General features: G+C 44.3%; 1 protein-coding gene across 5 annotated transcripts in view; it reads left to right on the top strand.

The window, feature by feature from the left end:
* The first annotated feature begins 329 nt into the window (after positions 1 to 329).
* The window catches only part of ST7 (suppression of tumorigenicity 7), a 201647-nt gene continuing 178716 nt past the window's right edge, over positions 330 to 23260 (top strand). For 2 of the 5 annotated variants that reach the window (XM_058655027.1, XM_058655026.1), the window contains exon 1: positions 330 to 695. In XM_058655027.1, the coding sequence (XP_058511010.1) occupies positions 545 to 695 (151 nt within the window). In that variant the 5' untranslated portion in view covers positions 330 to 544. Of the gene's footprint in view, positions 696 to 2455; positions 2585 to 23260 lie in introns of those variants that run through there. The other 3 variants (XM_058655030.1, XM_058655028.1, XM_058655029.1) reach the window with 3 other exon arrangements.

Raw genomic sequence — 23260 nt, 5'->3', positions numbered from 1 at the left:
TGGACCTCGCGTCCTGCAGCCCATGACTTGGGCACGACCTACAGGTAAAAACGGCAACCCCACGACGTGCCTCAGTTTCCCTATGTACAGAATGAATGGAAGGATAGGGATTGTTGTCCAGCCCGAAGGAGATGACCCGGAGTAAGCGTTCAACCTGTGAGAGGCATTATTAAGACACGAGTTTTCCTTCAGCAGGGCCACTTGGCCTGGCTCCTTACTCGCCAGTCAGTATAATAATAATAATAATAATAATAATAAATTATGTGGCATCAGAACGTGAGCGGGCAGGGGCCACGTGACCGCTCCACGGAAGCCACTTGTCGGGGGGCCTCCCGAGAGTTGTTGGCAATTCAGCTGCGAAAGGGAAAGCGGGCGCGCCCGCTGCTGCCCGCGCGGTTTCCCGCCGCGCCCGCGTCCCCGGCGGCGGGCGGGCTCCGAGGCGCCCGGGCCGTGGCGGCGGCGGCGGCGGCGCGAGCGGCGCCCTCGGGGCCGGTGAATCATCCCGGCAGACACCGAGAGCCGCGGCAGCAGAGAGCGCCGAAACATGGCTGAAGCGGCCACGGGCTTTCTGGAGCAGCTCAAGTCCTGCATAGTTTGGTCTTGGACTTATCTCTGGACTGTGTGGTTCTTCATCGTGCTCTTCCTGGTCTACATCCTGAGGGTGCCCTTGAAGATCAACGACAATCTGAGCACAGGTAAGGCCGGCGGGGCGGCGGAGGGGGGGCGCCGGGCCCGAGGCGCCCGCCCCTCCCCCGCCCCGGAAAGTTAGTGCAAACTCGCGCGGGGCCGCGGGCCGGGCGGTCACGGGCGCGCGCCCGGCGGGGAGAGGACCGCGCCGGGCCCGCGCCCCGTCGCCCCGCGGCCGCCTGCCCGCCCGGGGGCCGCTCGGCTGCCCGGGGCCGCGGCGCCTCAGGTGGCGGGGCCGGGAGGCCGCTGGCCTGCCCTGCTCGGCGGCCCCGAGGAGGAGGAGCCGCGCACGCCGCCAGGCAGGCCTGCTGCTGGCGACGGCTCGGTGGCCGGATGCGGCCGCCGCACGCCGCCCTCCGCCGGTGCTCGTAGGCCCGGGGAGGCAGGAGGACGCGAGTCCCGAGCCGGCGAGTTCCTGGCGGCTCCCCCTGTGGGGGCTCAGCGCCTCAACTCCCCCGGCCCCTCGGGGCGCGCGCCCGGTCCTTCCTCACAGCCTTCCTGGCCGCGGGCGCTGAACGTCCGACGTGTCACCCACGGGGCAGGCTCGGCTCCGCGCCCGGGCGCTCCGGGGGACTGTTCGGGCGGCGCAGGCCCCTCTCCCCGTCAGCCCGCAGCCAGGAGCCGGGCTGCCCCGTGGGGCGCCGAGTGCGCTCCTCGTGCGGGGGAGTGGGAGGGTTCGGGATGGTGGCTGTCGGGGAGAGGGGCCCGGGGCGTCCGGAGATGTCCCCAGGAGGATGGTGACGTGTCAGGTCTCCACAAGACAGGCTTAGGCTGGGCGGCCGGGCTCGGCGGAGAGTGGAAGTGACCTCTGCAGGAGCCCGCAGAGCCGCGAAACGGACCCGCGGGCAGCGCTCCCGGCCCCTGAAGCCTTTCACACTTAACCCGGGCGGAAACGCGCGCCCCTCCACCACACTCCTGAGACAGCTCCGTCACATCACGCCTCTTTGCAAGGAAAGGTGACAGTCCTTAAGATAGTTGTGACACTTCAGGTAGACAGGCCGCCTTTTTTTTTTTTTTAATTTTAGCTTCATGGAACTCTGGGAAATCCTTACACTGCTCTGTGTTTGCACACCCCGGGAGTCCAGGTCTTTTCCATGGCGTTAACTGCTCTAGGACGCTTCTTGGAACGTTGCCGATGAAGTTTTAGTGTTGCTAGGGACTTGTGGTCTTCAGGTGGTGAATTTGAGCCATCTGGGTGACTTTAGCCTGCACTCACAGGAGTTTGTTTCATAGTATCTCTTGGTTAGTACCCCTGAAAGGCAGGTGAAAGTCTGCACCTCAATTAGTGTCATTGTCTTAATAGGCGCAGCTCAGCCCTTTGGAGTCCAGTCATCCCAGAACGTGTAGCTTTTTGGGGGTTTTCTCAGGGTGCCTGTCACAAAATATTGTCCTCTTTGCTTTAGACACATCTCTAAGACACCTTTGTTCAGTTGTTTGAATATGTATTGTAGTGGAACCAAGCACTTAAGTGGGTTTGCTTATTTTCCTCCTAAAAAAAATCCTTGTAAAAATGCAACTCCTTGAGACATCTTTTGTGTTTAACTCAGAACATACATTTGTGTACCACATTTTCTTCTTTTTTTTTTCTTTAAAGATGTATTTACCTGAAAGGCAGAATTGCAGAATAGGGGAAAGAGAGCTTGCAGCTGCTGGTTTGCTCTGCAGGTGTTTGCAATAACCAGGGCCGGAATATACTTAAGCCAGGAATCTCACGTGTGTGGCAGGGCTGCAAGCACTTGGCGGTTCTCGCCCGCTTTCTCCAGGCCGCTTTCTCCAGGCCGCCAACACGGAGCTGGATCAGAAGTGGAACAGCTCGGCCTCAAACGGATGGCTGTACGGGATACTGGCACGCAGCAGTTCCACCTGCTGTCCTACGATGCTGCCCCCCCACATCAAAGTAGGTTTTCTTCACATAGCTTTGTTCATGTGCACACGTATGTGCTTTGCATATAAGTGCTTTATCTGGAATAGGCAGGACGCAATATCCCTACTGGAAAAAATGGATAGTTTTTAAGGAGCAAAGCAGTAGGTCTTGTTCCAGTTACTTGAAATGTAGCGTGTTCTTCGAGACCTTTGTCAGTTTTTTTGCAGGTGTATTTCTCATTCCAACTTAAAAAGAGAAATATCTGAAGGTGAATGGTCGGCCCGGCTGCCTGCCTGCTGGCGGTGCCTCAGTAGACACGTGAGAGGAGGAACCTGCGGCTGTCTGCTGGGTGACGCTGGGCTTCTGTTTTCAGTGTGGCTTTATGCATATTTTAGTCATAAAAGAAGATAAAAGGAGAAGCTCCCCATGAGCAAATACCTGTGCTGTTTCAGGGGGGATGTGTGTGTTGGGGGAGGGGCCTTGGGCACCAGCGTTTGAGAAGTGAAATGATGGCAGACCAGACAGACTCGGGAGGCAGTGGCAGACAGCGGAAGGCTTTTCTCTTCCCTTTTAAGTGAAAGTGAGAAATTGTAGTTAGGAAAAGTGCCAGAAGATTGCTGTCAATATAATAATTCCCTCTTAGCTTTGCCAGTTCCCCTTCCCCTTGGGAACACATTTCACACTTTTAAGATACTGAGGGGGAAAGCCTTGGGAGGGAGGAAGAAGAACTTGCTGGTTTGTGCTCTCAGGGGCCTGGAAGGGAGCTGTTGCATGACTGCTCTTGTCCTTGCAGGGAAATAGACCTAAACGTCTTTTTTTAATTCTTAAAGAATTTTTATCAATATTTCCTTTCTCTGGTTTTGTATTTATGTGTTGCCTGATTTTTTTTTTTTTAAGGAGTTATTTATTGGAAAGACATTTACAGAGAGAAGGGCGGAGAGAAAATCTGGCTGGATTTACTCTCCAAGGAGCTGCAATGGCTGGAGCTGAGCCGATTCGAAGCCAGGAGTCGGGAGCTTCTTTGAAGGGTCTTATGTGGCTGGAGGGTCCCAAGGCTTTGGGCCATCTTCCACTGCTCTCCCAGGCCACAAGCAGGGAGCTGGGTGGGAAGTGGAGGAGCAGGGACACGAACCGGTGACCATAGGGGATTCATGCAAGAGGATTCATCCATTAGGTATTGTGCCAGGCCTGAGAACTAAATTTAAAAGAGAAAAGTATATATTTAGTTGGGAGACAGAGGGACTTTCCGAGCACACCTGTTCTGTTTCACTTCCCAAATGCCTGCAATGACTGAGATTGGGGTGATACTACACCGGTTGAAGCCAGGAGCTGGGAAATCGGGTCACAGGTGGATGGCAGGAACCGAATTTCCTGAACCATCACCTGCTACCTATTCGAGTCTTCGTTAACAGTAGCTGAGCTGAAAATGAAGTTGTTACTTCAGTGTAAAGTGTTGGGCATCATAACTGCCATATCAAATTATCAAATGTCCACGCCCTAAACAGATGTGTGTGTTTAAGATTTTATTTATTTTTATTGGAAAAGCAGATTTAATAGGAGAGGAGTCAGAAGGGTCTTCCATCTACTGGTTCACTCCTTAAGTGGCCACAGTGGCTGGAGCTGAGCCAATCTGAAGCCGGGAGCTTCTTCCTAGACTCCCATGTGGGTGCAGAGTCCCAAGGCTTTGGACCGTCCTTGACTGCTTTTCCAGGTCTCAAGTAGGGAGCGTGTGCAAGGTAAGGATTTTAGCCACTGAGCCATATTTGCGCCAGGCCCCTAAATGGATTTTAGTGAGACTAATCTTGCTACTACTAGGCCCTGTGGTGCTTGCTTTTCCTATGACAAAGGCACAGGGGTGCCTGGTGAGGCTGTTGAATCAATGGGCATCTGTGGGTAACCAAGTGCCCTTTCTTGAGGGAAAAACAAGATAGCCAGGTTCACTTCCATGATGCAGTCCCCATTGGTGCACCTGTGAGGATGGGGGGTCTGGTAAAATTTTTCCAAGTTGTTCTTGGGTACTAACTGGAATTTTTTTTTTTAAAAGATTTGTTTATTTTTATTACAAAGTCCAATATACAGAGAGGAGGAGAGACAGAGAGGAAGATCTTCCGTCCGATGATTCACTCCCCAAGTGAGCGCAATGGCCGGTGTTGTGCTGATCCGGAGCCGGGAACCAGGAACCTCTTTCCGGGTCTCCCACGCAGGTGCAGGGTCCCAGTACTCTGGGCCGTCCTCGACTGCTTTCCCAGGCCACAAGCAGGGAGCTGGATGGGAAGCAGGGCCACCAGGACTAGAACCGGCGCCCATATGGGATTCCGGAGCGTGCAAGGCGAGGACTTTAGCCGTTAGGCCACGGTGCCGGGCTCTAATTGGAATATTTTCAATATGATGGTTACCTGTAGTGATTTTAAAATTCCTAACTTCATCTGAGAATGTTTTATGGTAAATGTGCTTAACTTGATTTTTTTTTCCAATTTTTTGAGTGCCTCCTCTTCATTTTGCACTGTGATAGGCAATACATTGCGAAGTGGTACACATTTGTAAAACTTACTAAAGAGTTTAGAACATAGCTGCATTTGGTCATGATGTCAGGTGTATGAGATAATGGGAAATTCCCTTGAATTGCACCTCAGAGGATGAGGGTAATTCCACGGTTTTGAGTTGGGCTGCAGCTCAGTGGAGCTCACAGACCAAGGTATGAGGATGTGAAAAGTCTGGGCAGTCTTGGAGAAGTGCGAATGTGTGGAATTTAACGTGAAACAACAAAAGAAAAGGACTTCAATGAGCAGATTTTTTTTGGCCGTTCTGTCATGGAGTTTTCCAAGTAGAACTACTTCCAAGGTTGTTTTCGCAATGTGCTTGGGTTTCGTTTACAACTTCTCTGTTATCACCTGCTTGCTCTGTTTGAATTTTGTTGCTTTAGGACAGGAATTTAACTAGAGTATCGAGCTACTGGTAGACCACACAGAGACAGACTTTACGGAGACAACCGTATCTTGTGATGAAAAGACATTTGAAAAAGGGGGAGGTCTCGGGGAAAGACATACTTTGGATAGTACATACTAGTTAACTTTGGTAATTGTTTTTTAATGCCTTGTCTTGAGTTGGAAAGAGTTAAAAATATATTGTAATTTACTGAAAGTGGAATGAATTTTAATAAGATTAAAAAAAATGCCTTATAACAAGATAAAATAAGCTTTGTTACTTGTCATTGTTCAAGCGAATCAGTCTCATAGAATAGTGTTTTTCCAGAGAAGAAAAGTTAATTGTAGGTTGAAGCAGCCATGCAAGATACTATTCAGGAAAAAATAGATTTTTCAAAAAGATAATACCATAACTTGCTTTGTAGTGTGGTGTTGGTAGCATTTTTTCTCACCCTGGGTTTTAAAGTCTTAGAAGATTTAAAATACCTCCCTGGGGCAAGTGCACTTGGGGTGCTAGCATCCTATTTTGGCCTGTCTGGGTTCCAGTCCTGGCTGTTCTTCTGATTCTAGCTTCCTGCTAATTTACTGTCTATGAGAAAACAGGTGATAACTGAAGTACTAGGACCCCTGATACCCCTTGGGAGACCTGGATAGCAGACTGTTGGCTGCAGCCTGATTCTGCCCTGGCTGTCGTAGGATTTGAGCCAGTGGATGGAAGATCTCTGTGTCTCTTCCTTTAAAATAAAGATTAAAAAATCTCAACATTTACCTTTTCTTAAAATGTGCTCCTTGAGTACTTTCATGCCAAGAAGCTTAAGTGGTTTTTTCCCAGTTATTTTTCTGTTTCCTGAAAAACAGATGTTCAAAGTTTTTTTTTTGAAAAAAGATTTATGTGTTTTATTGCAGAGACAGGTTTACAGAGAGAAGGAGAGGCGGAGAGAAAGATCTTCTACCTGCTGGTTTACTCCCCAAGTGGCCACAAAGAACAGAGCTGAGCCTATTCAAAGCCAGGAGATGGGAGCTTCTTCCAGGTCTCCAGTGTGGCAGCAAGGTCCCAAGGCTTTGGGCCATCTTCCTCTATTTTCCCAGACTACAAGCAGGACCTGGGGGTGGGGATGGGGTGGGAGGAGTGTGCAGAGCAGGGGAAAGTGGAGCAGCCAGGACACAAACCAGGGTCCATATGGGATCCTGGTACTTGTAGGTAGAGGTTTAGCCAGTTGAGCCATTGCACAGGCTCCCTCAAACCTTTGAAATCTGTATGATGCCCTTTTTTTTTTTTTTTTCAAATGCTCAGTTTCTGTAATTCTAAAGGATGGGCTTGCATTGCTTAAGATGCCTTTGAGTTGTGGGACTCTGTCAGTGTCAGGTCAGCGTCACGGAGGGCACAGTGTAACACCTGTTGGGTGTACTGCCTGAGAGCAGGTGCCTGGTTTGTCTTGTCTGTTCTACTGTCCATCTCCAGTATCTAGAGCTGTGAATTGTTGGACCAAATGTGCTCAGGTATGAATTTGTGGAATGAATGAAAAACATATTGTATGGACTCAATGGTAACACATTTCTTGTGGGAAATGATTTGGGAAGCTACCTTGTAGTTATTTCTTGTGAGGTTGGGTGTTGTTAGCCAACTCTAAGCTATGAAGATCATCCTGAATTGTTTACTCATGTTCCAAAATTGTGCTGCATTTAGATCTATCCTTTAAGGGTAGGGCTTAAAGAAGGCTATCCTTCCCTCCATGTTGTGAAGTTGAATTAGTATAAACAATGTGAAGAGTTAAACTTTTTGAGTCAATTTAGGTAACAGACCATGGACATTCAAACAAAGGAATTTAAAGATAAGCACCTGGTATTATTTATAAGGAAGGAGCTAGAGGTCCTATCAGTATGGGAAAAGCTCTTTTCTGTAGGGGAAGAATAGGCTAATAGAAGAAATGTTTGCTTGGGAAAAACTTTAGAATAGTTTTGGCTGGCAAAATAAAAACTGAGTTAGTGCACAGAAACATAACTTGAAATGATCAGAAATACTACATTATAATCTTAAGTTGTATTGTCAGTTTTTCTTTCCCCATAAACTACATCTACTTCCTGAGAAAAATAAATACCATCTGAGATGACTGGAAAGGAACAGTGGATTTAGAATGAGAAGATCTGAGTTCAAATTCCAGGTAATAAACTGGGGTGACTTGGACAGATTTCTTTGTTCTTTTGTTCTTTAAGATGAGGACAGAACATCTCTTTCATCAGCTTATTTTGCAGTCTCCATGGATGACAGCATTAAGCCACGAGCATAGCACATAGATACTAGTGAGTATATATAGTCTCTTTGACTCTCTGGTCTGTTTCACTGACTGAATTGTATTCATTCATTGGTATATTCATCAACTGATTATTTTTCCATTGGAAGAAGCAAGTGCCTATAAAATTAAGGTTGTACTATTTCTGTCAGTTCTTATTTGAAGATCCAGTCTTGGGTGTTATCTTTCAAGATTCAGCACTTGTTTTCAGTGTTGGACAACCACTGTGTACTCTTTTGTTCACTAGTACCTCTGCGTGTATCTTGCTGCCCGTGAGCAAGGATCATGCGCAGCGCAAGTCACTTCCCAAAGATAGGTTTGAGTGCAAATCTATTGAGCGGAACTAGAAAGAGACTAAGAATTAACCTTCATTGACTTCTTATACGAACTAGATACTGTGCATGGTGTTTTATCATTGGTTATTAGATTTGCTGGACTTTTTTTTGCAAATCTACATTATATCATACCTGATTCTCTTTGTACACATGGAGTGAAAATTTGTTCAAAATATAATGTGTACTGCTATAATACTACACTCTGGTAGGAAACACCTTATACATGCTTATTTAAGGTATATTTGGTTGAGAAAGTGGCTTCCTTTATGGATTAGAATTTGGGGACTCTTGGAGTACACTGGTGTACTGCTTCCTGAGGGTACACCAAAGAGTGTGGAAGCAGGGATTGTGACTTTGTCGTCACATTTCCGTGATGTGGCCGTTGCTTGGTGACCACGCGTGAAAGGGTGAATGCCTGAATTGCAGGCGTGCCTTCTAGCGTTTGCCAGGTGAAGGCCCTGGTGGTCAGTTTGTGATTTCTACTTCACCTGCTAAGCTTTCCTGTCCTCTGCTTCATATGGGTGCTTTGAGTACTCCACACTCCAGCCTGGAATGACTGTTGCTCACAACAGAGGCCGGGGGAGATGAGGGAGTCTCCTGGGGAATCTGGGGCAAGAGTCCAAAAACAAGGGAGGAAAAAGAGCATTCTTAGGTATTCAGACGCGATGGTTGCCTGAGCTGGAACTAATGGAAAAATGCAGAGAAGGAAACACTGGTGGTGAAGAAGGAATGTTGTGGCAAAAATACAGCTGATGAGGCGGATCGGAGCAGCGCCTGGGTCATCTGGATGCGGGGCTGAAATGGAATTGACAAACCGTGTCGCTGTTGAGTGATAAAGAGAAGAGTATTCATACATCTTAAAGAACCCGTGGGGGCATTCTTGAGTAGTTGTGTGCTTGAGATAGTTGCCTTTGGCCTTGGTCATAGAATTAGTCTCTTGGCTAGAAAACAGTATTATATGCTGGGAACATGAAATGGTTTTTAAAAACAGCATTGTATGCTGAGAACATGAAATAGAAAATGGTTTTTTAGACTACAAAGTACTATTTAAAGCCATGCCATTATATTAGGTTGTTTCCCCAAGAGGTTATATTCTATAGGCTTGGATTTCATAGTGAAACTACAGGTTAAACTATATAATGGAATCTGTTTTTATCTTAGATACTCGTTCTGACATGGCACCAATCATGAGAATTTTGTTGACTGTTTGGAACCAAATTACTGAATGTTTGTTTCAAGTGTGAAATGTTATCACCCCACATCCTTATTGCTTTTGTGATATCAGTGATATAAAGATAGCTATAAAGGATTTTTGAGTTTTCCAGAAGGGAGAAAATAAGTAATGAAACTCACTTTTGATGTTATAGTGGAATGTGACAATGGTCACGTGTTACTCTCGCCCATTATTTAAATATAGCAGGCATTCCCGCACTACCTACTGTGCTAAAATAAGAAATGGAGAGGCCCAGTTCACTGTGGCAGTGTTTTATAGTAGATGCGGCCGTGGTTAGGGGAGTTTCGGTTTAACTGCAACTACTAAATCTCTAGAATAAGGAAATGGTCACATGGAGAGCATTTTATTTCCCTGTGAATTTTAGAAAACTGAAGGATAAGTTATTCCTCTGTGGGGACAAATGCTGGTCCTGGTTTTGCGGCTATGTCCACATCTAATAAAAGATCTTGGTTCAGTGTCAATCTTTGAGAGAATCTGAGCAGGCCAATAAGAGCTTACGGATTTTGAAAGGATATCTTGGGTCAGTGTGCAAGGACTATTTGTTTTTTTATGAAAAGCCTAAAATTACAATAGTACAAACAGTAGGAATACCCTGAGTTATAAAAGAGTCTTAAAGAACTAGCTTCCACACGTAAGCAGTTTGGGTCTGGATTTCTGTGTGATGTAGAAATAGGGGTTTGTTTCGTCCTACAGTCCATTGTAGCACCATCCTGAAGTACTCCTTTAATAGAAATGCATTCTCGTGAAATGTTGATAGTTCTTCCTTTTGTTGAGCTTTTCCAATTTTAGTCTCCTTGAGAATAACAAAACAGAATTTACTTCCTTACCAAATTGATCTTTTTGTTTATTGATAAGGTGCTATGCATTGTGTATTTCTAATAGGACCAGTAAAAATAATGCTCCTGGGGATACTTTGCAATTTATGACAACCACTTGACTTGGTTGATTCTCTCTGAGACATGCTTGGGTTTGTGTAGTCTCATAGGAAGAATTGTGTGAGCTGCTCAGCACTGCTTCTGCAGCTGGGTTTAAAAGTGTATGTGTGTGTGTGTGTGTGTGTGTGTGTGTGTGTGTGTAGAAATCTTACCCTCTGCCATTGACATCACTTATTTATGAGAAAAATACCCCCAATTCTACTGGGTTATAGAGAATCTTTTTTTTTCGTAGTTTACTTACGTTGAAGGAAAAGAATGTTTGGCTATTTCCTTAATGGCTTTTTCCAAGACAGCTGTAAGTTATATCCTTTTCTATGAGAGATGATGCAGGAGAGGCTGAATTACAATTCTAAAATATTAGAAACTGAGTTTCATTTTTTCCCTCTAAGTTGATAATTGTATATGCATCATCATTCAGTAAGTGTTGGGACAAAATGTAATGAAGAAATCTCATCCATGTGGTCACCTGGAGAATATGACTATCCAAGGAATAAAGTGAATCTTTCTCTTATATAATTTAACAATCAAATTCTGTTTTGGGAAGAAATGTGTAGAAGTGATGCTAACATCAGTTAAGTTTGAGCATATGCAGACATTAATAAATTTGGACTATGAAAGTGTTACTATAAATGTGTTGCTTTTATACCGAGTTGTTTTTTTTACTGCTTACCTACAGAGAAAAAAATGCTATATTGAAGTAGCCTTACTGGGGCAGTTAAAGGAAACTATGACTTAAAAATGAGCATTTTCAGTTTTAACTGAAGAAATATGGAGAAGTATTCTAAGGTATTCAAAAGACACAGCCTGTCGCTGTTTCGACTGAAGAGATGTAAGCTTTGAACTTGTGTGAAAACTGGCCAACTGCTGGGAGGAAAAGGAGCTATAGTGTTTCTCAGTCCGGAGAGAGCAAGCTAAAGTTTATTGCTAAGTGTGGTGACCCGGGCCTTCAGGGGAGCAGGGCTGGGCAGCGGTAGGCTCAGGCCAGGGCTTTTCCCCACTGTCTTGAGCGTGGGGCAGTGTTTTGGGACCAGCTCACTGCACATGACTTAGAAGTAAAATGTAAAGTCCTTTCTTCTGTTTGGAGCCGGCAGAATGAAGACATACAAATGTTTACAATATCATTTTAGTGGACTGCCCTTATTTTTATAGTCTTGTATTTATGTAGATCATAAATGTGTCTCATTAAAAAGATTGTGTTCCTGTGTGAGTGCTTTTGACACTGATATTATGAAAATTCCTTTTTAACACTGACTAGGGGCCGGAAGTCTGAAAAGTGCAGGTTGTCAGTCCTTTCAGATCACTTTATTATCTAGAGGCTTAAGATGGTTTAGGAAAGTTCATGTATCCTCCTAGGTGGGAAGCCTCACTTAGTGAGGCTTGCATTGTCTTCACCTTGCCTTTAATGGAGAACTCCCCTCCTGGCCCAGGCACATTTCCCTCATTCTTTTTAAAAACTTAAAAAAAAAAATTTTTTTATTGAAAGTCAGATATACAGAGAGGAGGAGAGACAGAGGAAGATCTTCCGCCCATTGATTCACTCCCCAAGCAGCTGCAATGGCTGGAGCTGAGCCGATCTGAAGCCAGGAGCCTGGAGCCTCCACTGGGTCTCCCAAGCAGGTGCATGGCCCGAAGGCTTTGTGCCATCCTCCACCATACTTCCAGGCCACAAGCAGGGAACTGGATGGGAAGTGGGGCCTCCGGGATTAGAACCGGTGCCCATATGGGATCCCAGTGCATGCAAGGTGAGGACTTTATCTGCTAGGCTACAGCACTGGGCACTCCCTCATCGTTCTTTTCGGACAGGCACCAGAGAATAACTTGATTCTTGTCATGTTGTATGCCTTCATTTTCTTGTTCTAGTTTTCTTATCACTTGATGCAGCAAATTATCCAAAAGAGTGGTAAACTGTCAAACCCATAAAATATTAATATAGCATATACTCTTCTTAGCAATAGGATGTATGTTATGAAGTAAAACTGCCTGCATCTTTTGTGATAAAGTATTGCAAAATATCAAAGGATTCATTTTGCTGTTTGTGCATGTCTGTCATTCTCAATTCTTTTTGTGTCACTAATCACCAGGTAACTCAAACCTGCATTTCTCAAGCTGTGCTCGCCTGGATATGCAGGCGATACGGTGCAGGACATAAAGAATGACAAGTATGAGCCCATTTTGAGGGGCCCAGGCCCTTGCAGGTGCTCAGCCCAACTCCTGCTTGTGAATACTGTGGCCCTGGCATTCTCCATTGTTCTCCCGGTCCCAGCACCACTGCCCGTCTTCCCCTCTAGTTCCAGTTGCGGACAATGAAGGGTGACTGTGGACAGGCTCCCTGTTCAGGCAGAGTGTGTGAGGGGGCAGCTATGCAAGTCCAGCAAGTCCAGTCTCTTGGGCCTTTCTGTCAGTAACATCCAGCTTTTCCACTTTTGATTCATTGACTTGTAAAGCATGATGGTGCCTTGAGTGCTTTTAGTATAAGGCTTCAGTTATGTACTACTACTGTAATCTTAACAGTAGTTACCTTATTTTCAAAAAATTAAGTTCATTTAATGTATCTCAAAGGGATGGGGAGAGGAGAGAAGGTGATAACATTTGTTTCAGGAAGATCTTTGATTTTCACTTCTTCAGTGACATATTGGTCGTTTAGAAGCATGTTTTTTAGTTTCATGTTGTAAATTTTCTATTTTTCTCTCAGTTAATTTTGTTTACAGTTTTTAAGGGGATGTATAATAACTAGTAGAGACTATCACACACAGATGTGAAGACACAATGCAGTGTGCTTCTCTACCTCCAAATCAAAGATGGGTTCCCAGTGAAACTGTTGAATGTGTCTTGACAATAGGCTGCTGGACTCTCTGCCATTGTCCATGTCTAGAATGTCAGGGTACACTTAAATAGCAGAATGATGGACTTAAAATTGTGAAAGATTACACTGTTGTAATGACTTGGAAGAAGTTAGTGGGGGGGGGGTGTGATCCAAGAAGGGAGGAAGGGAAATCCCGGAGCCTATGGAACTGTATCCAGGAATAATAAATAAATTAAAACTTTAAAAAGAGGAAAGGAAAGAGGGAAAGAAGAGAGGAAGAAAGAAGCTATCTCTCATTGGCTGGTTCACTTCCCAAATATTTGCAATAGCCAGGACTGAGCCAGGAACTTAATTCAAGTCTCCCACACGAGTGGCAAAGACCTAACCACTTAAGCCATAACCTGTTACCTTTGGGATACGTGTAAGCAGGGAGCTGGAATCTGGAGTGAAGCTGAGCCAGGAGTTCCAAAATAGGGCATCTGAAGGGATATCTTAACTGCTGTGCCAAACACCTGTTCCTGTTATCTTACGTTTGAACTGAAGGTGATATGGTAGGCTCCCATTGTATTTCTGTGAAGATTAAATGACATAACATGAGCGAAGTCTTAGGCAATGCTGTCACTTTCGAAGTGCTTAATGCATTTCATAATACTTTGCTGTAGCTACTATTGCTAATGCTACCGACTTTGCTCTATAATTCTCACTGTCGATAATCAGCCTTTTTTCCAATTTTAGTATATTTGCTGTTGAAGCAAACACAGCCTTTTCTCTAGGATTTCTAGACTGATACTGTATTTTATCTACATACCTATAGATATGTGTTTGTATATAAGGAACGTATTTACATTTGTATGAATACATGGGGCAACTGAATTAAAGGGTAATATGAATTTTCTATGAATTTTTTGAGGTTCTTTCATGTGTAGATAAGTACAACCATTTTCAGTTTTTATAGTCACATGTATGTTCTTTACGTGTGTTATAGTGCCCCTAAGTGTTTTTTAAAGTTCATTTAAGTTTTTCTGGTGAAATACGTGTCGTTCACAATACGAGCTTTTGTTATCTGTCATCTGGCTTTATTCATTAACCTTTTGTATTCTGTTGCCTGCTTTCATAGTATATCTGGAACTTCTTAAACTTCATGGGTAAATCAATTTATCTCTTTCCAAATCTTGTCCTTATTGGTTAGTTGTGGAAGATGACTTTGGTGTTCCATCTCTGTAGTCTTTTCCCATCAAGTAATCAATTCATTGATTCATAATTTTCCTACTGAGTCTCGGTATTAGTTGGATGAGGATGGCTGGAACGATGATGATCTGGCTGTGCCTCCTGTCCTCGGTATTTTGAGATTTTGAACTATAGAGGGAGAGAGAAATGAGCTTATTGGCGCATACTTTTCTTGCTCCAGTTAGTTCTAAAATAACGGAAGCTGTCAGTTACTGAACAATTCTGATGGTTGAGTTGGATGCTACACAAATTATGTTCCTGTTGATTCAGGTTGCTCTAATGAATAATCATAGGCTGGGTAGCTTGAACAGCAGGCATTTGTTTCCTACAGTTTTGGAGGCTGGGAATTCCAAGATCAAGATGCTAGCAGATCCATGATTTGGTAAGGCCTCGTTGGTTTGTAGGAGGCTGAGGTCTTGTATCCTTATGTGGTAAAGAACAGAGGAAGTAAGCTTTCCTGTGTCTCTTTATGAGGGCACCAATCTCATTCATGATGCTTCCACCCATGTGGCCTAATTGTATCCCTGAGACTCCTCTCCCATCATCGCTGTGGGGATTATGTGTAAACATATGAAATTTGAGCTGACACAAGGATTGAGTCCATAGTCTTCTAAGTTGTTGCAGGTTGTGGATCAGAGTTCTATTTTATACATGGGCTGGTCATTTCTTATGTGTGTATTCAGTCTTTCACTCACTTGAATGGTACGTTTCTTAACTATTGGATAGATCAGTTTTTAAAACTTATTTATTAAAAATGCAGAAATGGTTTAGGGTTATGTTTAGAGTCACATCTGCTGGCTCACTTCCTAAACGCCTCCAGCAGCTGTGCCTGAGCTGGATCAAGGAGACAGGAACACAACTCCAGTCTCAAATGTAGACACCACTGATTTGACTGTTTGTTCCGTCACCTGCCAACTCCTGACAGGAAGATAGATTTGGAAGCAGAAGTGAGATTTGAACTCAGGTACTCCAAAACAGGAAGCAGGTGTCGCAAGTAGCATCTTAACTGCCAGGCTAAAGGCCTACCTCTTGGTCACCTTTGAATATCAATATGCACTCATGGATACTTCTGCTTTGGAGTATAACTGTTACATCAATTTTATGGATCAAATTATCCTAGTTTTGGGATATTCTTTTTTTTTTTTTTAAGATTTATTTATTTTATTACAAAGGCAGATATACAGAGAGTAGGAGAGACAGAGAGGAAGATCTTCCATTCACTCCCCAAGTGAGCCGCAACGGGCTGGTGCACGCCGAACCGAAGCCAGGAACCTGGAACCTCTTCCAGGTCTCCTACATGGGTGCAGGGTGCCAAGGCTTTGGGCCGTCCTTGACTGCTTTCCCAGGCCACAAGCAGGGAGCTGGATGGGAAGTGGAGCTGCCAGGATTAGAACCGGTGCCCATATGGGATCCCAGGGCGTTCAAGGCGAGGACTTTAGCCGCTAGGCCACGGTACCGGGCCCGGGATATTCTTTTAAGTGATTTTTGTGTCACTTTGGCCCTCATCAAACTGAGGTTTTGTGTGAGAGTGTGTGTGTGTGTGTGTGTGTGTGTTTTCCTGTGAAGTTTTAAATTTTTCAGCCTTGTAAGACTTTCCAGAATCGTTTTTTGTTATGTATATTATCTCTTTTTAAAAAATCAACTCTTGGCTTGGGACTGGCAGAATGGCGTAGTGGATTAACTTGCTTTCTGCCATGCCGATATCCCAGCTACCCTACTTCTGATCCAGCGGTCTGCTTATGACCTGGGAAAAGCAGTTGAGGCTGATCCAAGTGTCTGGGCATCTGCCAGTCATGTGGGAGATCCAGATCAAACTCTAAGCTCCTGGCTTCGGTCTGTCCCAGTCCTGGATGCTGCAGCCGTCTGGGGAGTGAACCAAGGGGAAGCTGCCACCAAATCCTTCCCTCTTCCTTCTTTCTCTATTGCTAACCATGGTCCTGAAGTTGGTATTGTCCTAATGCATTCAATGTATTCACAAACTGCATACAGTAAATTGTGAGTCTAAAACATTTACTTGCTATATTCTGGTTCATACTCTTCTGCAAGTTATTTCTGTTATTGAGTTTTATGAAATCTTCCATTTTGGATATCTGGTTCACTTGTATTCATTGTTACAGTATTCTGTCTTGTGAACACACCATGGCACAGTTGTTCAGCATTAACTGACAATGCTACATGGATTTACTTGTATTTGTATCTGATTGCCTAAGGGGAAGTACAGTCTATGGTGACAGGACCATTGGGAAAGTTCGGACGTTTGTGGAGGACGTTTTAAATTGGTGTAAAAAATGGGAGAACCTTCCTGCCATTGAAAGGATGAGGACAGCGAATGCCTGATGTCCCTAAAGTCTGTCTACTAGGGTGCCACATGCTTTTTCCTGCACGTGAAGATTTGGATACAAAATATCCTGACTATGATTTCAGCATTGTGGCCTCACAGCTTCAGCTGCTGTCTGTAATGCCAGCCTCTTATATGCGTGCCAGGTGCCCCACTTTCTGTCCATCTGCCTGCCAAGAAACCTGAGAAGAGCAGTGGCAGGTGGCCCAAGTGCTTGGGCCCCTGCACTCACGTGGAAGTCCTGGACCTAGCTGGCTCCTGGCTCCTGCTTGGTTCAAACCCACTTTTTGTAGACACCAGTGGATGGAAGGTGTCTTTCTTTTTCCCTCCATAATTCTACCTTTCAAATAAGCAAATAAAACATGATCTGACTTTAATCTGAGTACTGCATATAAACCTAAAGCATATTTGGCAGAGTTTTAGCGTGGTGGTGGTGTTTGTAACTGCCAAAGCTATGATGCACATTGAATAAAGCCCTTACTTTGCCCAGAACTTTGCTGGGAATTATTCACCATTTGGGGAATTCAGGTCTGCAGTGTCATCTAGAGCCCAGTCCCTAAACAGCACACTCAGATCAACCTGCATTTGTTAGTTTTTGCATTCCTGGTGATGCTGTACAGGTGTGTATGTGTTTGCCAAGTTACTCATGTGGTCCATCAAGGTCATGAAAAGATTTGCTTATTTTTACAATTCTGATTTTAAAGGAGCCTAGGAATAAGGTGAGACACGTGAATTTACTTGAGCTGCTGAAGGAGGTACTCTTTGTTCTGCAAAGGCAGGTTCACCCCTGGCATGACTTTTCCTCCTGTTTTGCATCCTAAACAGCTTTCTTGTCTCATCCTAATGCGGCCCCGATTACACATTATGTTGTTGATATCCAAACCGTAATATAAACAGGAAATAATGTGTTTTTGGCGTTTATGTAACAGGTACGTTGTCTATTAAGCTTGCTACAGTGTAGAAAGGTGTTTAAAATGGTTTGTTCCAAAATGAAGCATTATATAAACTGTCTGAGCACCACTTCCTGCGGGCATGCTCTTAGAAGCGTCCATTTCTGGGCTGTGTGAGCATCTTCAGTTTTGGGTGTTGCCAGATTGCTAAACAGTGATTCAGTCAGTAGTTGGGTAGTAAGGCTACGTTAAAAATACAAACAACAAGAAAAACCACTTCCAGTTTCAGTGGCTTAAAGAAGTATTTATTTTTTTCTCTGTCCATGTGTGAATTGTTGTAATGTAAATGAGCCGGGTTGGATTCCTCTGGACTCGTCTGTCTGTAGGTTGGATTGAGTTTGGGTTCAAGTATGCTTCATCTCTTATTTGAGTAAACTTCTATCCAAACATCTACTTGAAAGAAGCAAAGAAAGGCAAATTGAAATACGTAAAGCCTTATGCAGGTCATGGCTACAACTGGCTCACTCCTGCTTTGTAGTGTTCCTGTCCCCTTCTGCCTCACATCCTTTGGTATGACATGTACGCCTATAGGCCATTAGCAGACACTCGCACAGAGGAACAGCTATCAGGAAGGCTGAGCTGGTGTACTCATAGATGGAATATGATGACTCTTAGTAGATAAGGGAGAAATTGCTTCCTAATCTACAGATTTTCACTTTTTTTTCCCTGAAAGCCCCAACTTCCTCAAAAGTTGGTGACAATGCATATCAATTTTGATGTCTTAGAATGCAGCACCTTGAAAAGCAATGATAGAATGGACCAGGTAAACCCCAGAAAAGGCTGTCCACTTGAACTTTGTGTAAGGATAAATACTTTGACATGTATTCTAGAGATTATTATGGCCAAGAAAGGAAGGATTAGTATGTGAGATCTAAATGAAAGTCCCAGAAGAAAACAGAACACATCCCCAAATTGGTGTTAAGGGGAATTGGCGATAATGGCTGTTGACAAAGATGTTGGCAGGCCAACAACGAAGAGTGAGAAAGGATCGCTATGCTGCTCGCTGGGGCTAGCAGTAGAAGTGAGCTACTACTGTCCTTAGTGCTGGACCCTGGAGAACAAGCTGTAAGGAAAGGCTGAAGCCTTCCCGGGAGGAAGGAGGCGAGGCTGTGATGACTACATCACGAGCTGGGAGAAGATGCCCTCTGCTCGTCTTCAGCCTTCTTCATCCCTTGTTGGGGTCTCCCATCAATGGAAACCACCCAGAGGGCCAGTGGGCTGGGGAAGGAGGCAAGTAGAGCTGAAGAGACAGACCTAATAAAACATCTAGCAGAACACGTTCTCTGATTCCTTGAACCCTCCCTGCCTCCCTTCTTTTGTTTTACTGTGTCTTCCTAATGAAGAATTTCTTAAAGGGCCGTTTTCAGCAGCCCTCTTTCTTAAGCTTCGCCATGCAGTAAGCTTGTGTGCATGCATACCATTCTTGACTCTGCCCATTGAGTACTGTCAGTGAGACCCAGCTTATCCGGCCCCCATCAGAGCTCGGTTGCTTTTGAGGCCTTGAGGTTCATCATGAGCTGTATGTGTGTTGCTGCAGACGCTGACAACTCTGTAGTGCCTTTTGCATCTCTCTTCAGTTCTTTCTTCTCTTTATTTCAGCCCTTATAATCTTATTACAGTAATCTCCCCAGTGATCTTCCTGCCTCTAATCTCTCCTAATCTCACCCACAACCAGGATATTGTTTTCAAATCCTTTAATGTCTGTTGCCTAGCAAATTAAGCAGAGATGTCTAAACTTACACTGCTATGTCTTCCACCTTTGGCTGCCATGAGCCTCCTCACTTTGCACTCAAGCACTGTCTTGCACACTGCATGCTGCACTCGGAGACTCGTGCAACACCATCGTTTCCATCATGCTTTGGTTGTTCGTCACCTTCAACAGTTCTCACTTGCCTTATCAGGGAGGCCGGATGATTCGTCTGCAAAGTTATCTCTTCTTTACGAGTCCTAATGGTTCCATTTACCGTAATCCTCTGTATGCCACCTCATCAGTACAGCTTGTGACCTCTACGCTGTCAGCATCCCGAGATTCCTGATGACCTTCCTCCTTCCCTCCAGAGACATACTTCCACAGTGTTGCACTTACACAACTCCATCCTTCACCTTGGCACTTCTGATGAATACATGCCAGTTATTTTGTAGAATGTCCTATACTTTGGGCTTGTTCAATGATGCCACATGGTTAGGTCAGGTGCATGATTATAAATGCCCCATTGAGTAGAATATAGCGGAAGTGATACTGTGTTTTATTGTGTATCATCAGGTGACATAATTTTCATTTGTTTGCTGGTAAGCCTCTGTTTGATTACCTGATTGAGGTGGCATGCAAGGATTTTCTACTGTTCAAGTTGCTCTACTTCCTTTTGTGGTTAATAAGTAACTTTGAAAACTATATAAATTCTTCATCAGACTTTCTTGCATCAGTGTGTACTGCCGGGTTCCTGCTTTATGTAGTAGGCTGTCATTTGTTGCTACTAGTAGTATTTTGACGCTTACAGGAACTTGTTCTAACTGGTATCTGAATTTTTGGAAATATCCCTTATTCTTTGAGGACATGATTGCTTCTTTCCTTCCTTTATTTTTAAAGATTTATTTTAAAGTCAGAGTTAGGGAGAGAGAGACAGACAGAAACAGAGGGAGAGATCTTTCTTCCATTGTTTCACTGCCCAAATGAGCAGGGCTAGGCAGAAGCCAGGAGCCTGGAGTTTCTTCCAGATCTCCCTCTTGAGTATAGGGGTTTTAGGAATTGAGCTAACTTTCACTGCTTTCCCAGGCCAGTTACAGGGAGCTGGAGCAGAAGTAAAGTAACTAGGATTTGAATCAGTGTCTGTATGGGATGCCAGCCTCCCAGGTAGCAATTTAACCCAATATGCTACACCACCAGGACACAGATGATTCTTACTAATGAATTCCAATCTTGTTTGCACTTTTCCCGGTCTAGCTTTGGAATCGTTTTCTCCAAGTGTCTCTTTATCCTTTTAGTGGAGAAAAATGTGTGGAAGTTGAGATCTGGACACCAGCTATGCTATTTGCTATTGAGTGTTGCTACATGCAGTCGTCTTAGGACAAAGTAAAGGGATACAAACACACGTGTGTGTATTTATCTATACACATACAGATGCATATGTGTACATTTGCTTGTAAATTGCTTTTGTATTTGCCTAGTCCTTACCTATCAGTTCTCCTGAAATTGTGAGTCCACATTGATACAATTGTAATCAGAGGGCTCATTCCATTTTTCTTCTTCCTATATTTGTTTCTTCCCTGGCAGTGGGAAACCTAGATCTTTCTATCCTTAGTGTATTTACTTACGTACTCAATTGACCCATATACCACAGGTATCTCTTCACATCCCTTCTCACCTGACATTAGCTCTGACAGGCTTGTGTAAGCTCTAGCACCAGTTGTTGAGCAACCTCCCTTAGAGACCCTGCTGTCTTTATTTGAGCTCCAAAATCCAATATATTCCATACCCTTCTCCCTTCCCCGAGAGGTCACCATGATCACAGCCCCAGCTCTCACACTGTGTGTCGGCTCTCTGTTCTAGTACATACTTCTGAGCTGCTTCTGCTCAGGCCCTGACGCCCCCACACAGGGCTGCCCATGTGGTTAGACGCTCTCCTTGCCCTGTGTTGCTGCTTCTGCGCTTCACTGTGCGTCCCCAGCCAGCATGGATGTCTGCCTTGCTTGGCCTTGCTATGGTTTTAAACTGAGTTATTTAAGAAGGGAAGAGAAAGAAAAGACAGACCTACCTTTACGATTATTTTTTTCTTCACCGTTTCTTCCTTCTTACCTAACTATGTATATATATATATATTTTATCACTGTTAGTTACTTGAAACGTAACTAGTAGTCTCCTTTTGGTTCTTGCCTTCTTTTATTCTGCTATGCCATTATCTATTGTCTCCTTTGCTTCCTAAGATGCAGTTGATCTCATTCTGTGAAGGTGTGAGGAAAGCTTGAAGAATTGAGCCTTTGTTACAGAAAGTGTATCTGCTGGAAAGCAAGTCTGGGTGCAAGTTCCAGTTTGCACCTATTCATTTCTCTCTCTCTCTCTCAGGAAAGGAGAGAAAGAAGAAACTTCTGAACATTGGCATGATTAATTTGTAGAGCCTCTCTTCTTGTGAAGGGAGTATTCTTTAAACATTTGTTCTAATGTCTAGTAAACTTGTTTTGTCTGAAACTGGCTATACGTTAAGTAGCCTCCCCAAGTGTGGCTGAAGTGCCTAATTGTCAACTTTTCCATTACACTGGGAGTTACTCCAAGATAGACTTGCTGTTTTCTTTTCAACGTTTATTTATTTTATGTGAAAGGTAAAGTTAGAGAGAGATGGGGGAGAGACAGATAGATCTTTCATCTGCTGGCTTACTTCCTAGATGGCCACAATGGCCAGGGCTGGGTAAAGCAAAAACCCGCAGCCAGGAGCTTCCAGGTCTCCCACGGGGGTGGGGCTGGGTTGGAAAAGGGGCAGCCGGGACATGAACTGGATCCATTTAGGATGCTGACATTGAGGGTGACGTGTTTATGCACTATGTCCAATGCTGAACCCTGCGCTGTTTCTTCCACACTTCACCATATGCAGAACTGAGACGGGCTGTATCTCTTCTTGGCTAGTGCCGTGGTTGTCCCGGAGTCTATGGGTTGTCTGTTGCCTAACAGCATACCTCTCGTGTCCGCATTAGAGGCAGTTCTATGGGGCCTATGCTAAGTGCTCAGGGAGTTCTTATCTATTTCATCTCACTTATTGTGCTTATTAATTTTCACCTCAATTTCCTTTCAAGGATGTAGTATTAGATGATGTATGTGGTCAATGAGAAGGTGACTCTATTACTAAACTTAAGATAAATGATCTAATATTGGAAGGCAAGTTTCTTGTGTAGTACAGTAGTGATTTTAATGATTTTCTTACTGAGTTGTTGGAGTATTAAATGAGGCACGACTTATGTAAATGTGCCCAACACCTGTGGTAGAGTAGGTGCTCGGTACGGGCATGACTTACTTCCCCTGCTTCAAGTTTAAGGGATCATACAAGAAAGTGAAGACAGCCTTAACATTGTCCTAATGGCCATTCAGAGATAATTTTTAGCTAAGAACTTCATGGCCCTTGACTGGGTGACTCCACAACTGTTAAATTCTTTAATGAAATTGTATCCTGACCAGGAACTGTCCGTGGCTTAGAATTCTGTCCTCAGTTTTGATCTCTCAATAGTAACTGGTTTGGAGTAACTTATTTTGACACCAGATGGCGCTTGTTCATGTGTGTCTGAGGCTTTCCTGTATAAAGTTGGGTTTAGACAAAAACACGTCTGACTTTTTAGAATTCTGTAGTGGTTTTCACACTCATCCTGCTGGTGAGATATTTTGGGGTCAAACCATAAGGCAAGGATAAAAGGGAGGTGAAAATTTCAAAATCAGTTACTCATCCAATTCTTTTTTTTTTTTTTAAGATTTATTTATTTTTATTGGAAAGGCAGATATACAGAGAGGAAGAAAGACAGAGAGGAACATCTTCCGTCCGATGGTTCATTCCCTAAGAGTCACAATGGCCCGTGCTGTGCTGATCTGAAGCCAGGAACTTCTTCCGGGTCTCCCAAGCGGATGCATGGTCCCAAGGCTTTGGGCTGTCCTTGACTGCTTTCCCAGGTCACAAACGGGGAACTGGATGGAAAGT

The sequence above is a fragment of the Ochotona princeps genome, chromosome 25, assembly GCF_030435755.1.
Source record: "Ochotona princeps isolate mOchPri1 chromosome 25, mOchPri1.hap1, whole genome shotgun sequence".
Classification (NCBI taxonomy): domain Eukaryota; kingdom Metazoa; phylum Chordata; class Mammalia; order Lagomorpha; family Ochotonidae; genus Ochotona; species Ochotona princeps.
The sequence above is the reverse complement of the archived record's forward strand: the minus strand, read 5'-3'. Positions and strand labels throughout refer to the sequence as shown.